The sequence below is a fragment of the Castanea sativa genome, chromosome 2 (assembly GCF_040712315.1).
Source record: "Castanea sativa cultivar Marrone di Chiusa Pesio chromosome 2, ASM4071231v1".
In the NCBI taxonomy this organism is placed as follows: Eukaryota; Viridiplantae; Streptophyta; class Magnoliopsida; order Fagales; family Fagaceae; genus Castanea; species Castanea sativa.
In genome coordinates, this window is record NC_134014.1 from 15,888,928 (window position 1) to 15,891,790 (window position 2,863).

General features: G+C 39.9%; 1 protein-coding gene across 1 annotated transcript; it reads left to right on the top strand.

The window, feature by feature from the left end:
- The first annotated feature begins 722 nt into the window (after window positions 1-722).
- LOC142623433 (CBL-interacting serine/threonine-protein kinase 7-like) lies at window positions 723-2,534 on the top strand. The gene has a single exon (XM_075796844.1). The coding sequence runs from the start codon at window positions 952-954 to the stop codon at window positions 2,251-2,253; it is 1,302 nt and encodes a 433-aa protein (XP_075652959.1). The 5' UTR covers window positions 723-951; the 3' UTR covers window positions 2,254-2,534.
- The last annotated feature ends 329 nt before the right edge of the window (window positions 2,535-2,863 follow it).

Genomic DNA, 2,863 nt, shown 5'->3' on the forward strand with positions numbered 1-2,863 from the left:
TTTATGTCTCCCCCCAACTTGAGAGAAAAAAAAAGGGCAATTGGCTAAATGCTAGAACAGAAGGAGTTGACAAAATTACTTCTTTGCAAGTCCTATTCCTCATGTTTTCTTTTAAAAAAATGTTATGTTTAAGTTAAATGCTTCTTCCATGTTATAAGTCCATTTTAGAATTTTTATTATAAAAATATCACTTCCTAAAAAAGAAAATTTGTTGATTTATGGTTAGAAAACCTATGTATATACAAAGATTTTGTTTCACTGAACGTGAATAAATGTGAATCTACACCTAATGACTAAGAGATAGTGATAATGATTGTGACATGGTGTCTAGTAAGCATGTACACACTTGATTTTAAAATTTAATCCTCCCCTCCCTTGAAAATAAGAAATTTCAATTAACTATGAGAAAAATTGACTGGATTTCCTATTTTACAATTTAGTTGTATAAATTTCTGACTCAGAATCTACGTCTGAGTTGTTTTAAAAAAAAACAAACATGGGTAGAAAGATGAATTACAAATTCGAAAGATTTTTTTTTTTTTTTTTTAATTTTGTAAGCATATTCTTATCTAGCAAGAAAGTAGATAAATGTCTAGTCAGGTCCGATTGCAAACACTAAAAATATCAAACTGATTCCACAAATTTGATTCAAACATTTACCCATAAATATGGAAACCAAAGACCTATGAGCGGTGGGACTTTTAAAACAGTTCGGGAAAAAAAAAATGAGAAAAAAATAAAATAAAAGGGTAATTTGGGAAACACAAGTAATAAGCAACCCTGGAATTGAACAAATGCCAGTGGTAGCCAACAACTTCTAGAGCTCTCTCTCTCTCTCTTATCAACCTAGCTATAAAAGCAAAATCTTAAGCATTGATGTGTATTGTGGCCTACTCTTTTGCCTTGTCCACGAGCTCTTAAAACTCTCCACCTCTCCCCGCACCCACCACCATGGAAGGGGTCCCACCGCCGCCGCCTCCACCACCACCATCCACCACTCTTCTTGGCAAATACCAATTGGGCAAATTACTGGGCCGTGGCAGCTTTGCCAAGGTCTACCAGGCCCAGTCCCTAAAAGACGACACCGCTGTGGCCGTCAAAATCATCGACAAGTCGAAAACCGTTGACGCCGCAATGGAACCTCGGATAATCCGAGAGGTGTTAGCCATGAAACGACTCCACGACCACCCAAACATCCTTAAAATCCACGAAGTCATGGCCACGAAGACCAAGATCTATCTCGTGGTCGAACTCGCGACCGGTGGCGAGCTGTTCTCCAAAATCTCGCGACGAGGAAAACTCGCCGAGCCAGCCGCGCGCCGATACTTTCACCAGCTCGTATCGGCTCTAAGCTTTTGTCACAAAAACGGCGTCGCTCACCGCGATGTGAAGCCGCAGAATATCCTGTTGGACAAAGACGGAAACCTTAAAGTCTCCGACTTTGGTCTCTCGGCTTTGCCAGAGCAGCTCAAAAATGGCTTGCTTCATACGGCTTGTGGGACGCCGGCTTATACGGCTCCCGAGGTTGTCTGTAGGCGGCGCGGCTACGATGGCTCGAAAGCCGACGCGTGGTCTTGTGGGGTTATTCTCTTCGTGTTTCTCGCAGGTTATCTTCCGTTCGATGACAGTAACATGGTTACGATGTACAAGAAAATCCAGCGACGAAAATATCAGTTCCCAGATTGGTTTTCGAAGTCGGCGCGCCATGTTATATTTCAGCTTCTGGATCCGAATCCCGATACGAGATTGAGCATCGAGAGCCTCATGCAAAACTCGTGGTTTAAGAAATCGTTGAGACCAGTGGCAGAGAAGAGTGTGTTTGAATCGAGTAGTTGGAAGTACGAGTACAACATGTCGTGTACGAATGCGTTTGAGATTATATCTTTGTCTTCTGGGTTGGATTTGTCCGGGTTGTTTATGGAAACGACGGCGTGTGGGAAGAGAGAGAAGAGGTTGTTGTTTACGTCGAAGGTGAAAGGGGAGGTGGTGAGAGAGAGAGTGAGAGAAGTGGGTGGGAGATTAGGGTATAGAGTAGAAGATGGGAAAAGTGGTTGTAGTGTAGGATTGGGGAAAGGGAGGGTGGTCTTGTTGGTGGGGGCGGTGGAAATGACGCCTGAATTGGTGTTGGTGGAGGTGAAAGTGGTGGAGGGTGGGGTTGAGTTTGAGGAGCATCAATGGAAGGATTTGAAGGCTGGGTTTGAAGACAAAGACATTGTTGTTACTTGGCACAACAATGATATTAATGTAATGTGAACAATATTCAAAGGAAATTTGATTTTGGTGGAGGTGGTAGAACACAGTGTGTTGAGACACTTTTGTTGTTTATATCATGAGGATGATGATAATGGGAAAAATGGGTTGATCTTTGTACATCAAATTACTTAGATTTATTAGGCAAGATTTAAGATTTTGAAGGTTTGGTTTTTTGGTTGATCTAATTAATGATTTTGTACACGAATTTCAAATCCATCAGTAGGTTTAGTATATTAAAATATTAGTAATCTCTCTTTTGTTCCTTTGCCATTTACTTCTGGTTTTATGCTGAAGTCCAATTTTCCTTTTTGTCATTCTCCACGTATATGTTATTAAAAGGGTAGTGTCAATAACAGATGCAATTTACTTCTGGCGTATTCAACTCACGATTTCAATTTTCACCGGTATATATGGATGTATGCGCCAATTGGTATGTGGAATAGGTTTCAATGTACGCTCCATTGGAAAACCTTGTGTAAAAATAATTTTTCTAATTTTTTAATATTTGGTAGCATAAAAAAATATGAGTCAAAGGAAAATTATCTTTGGTCAATATAAAAAGTATGGCTTATTTTTAGAGATTGTTTTTCATTAATTTTTTTTGGAAAAT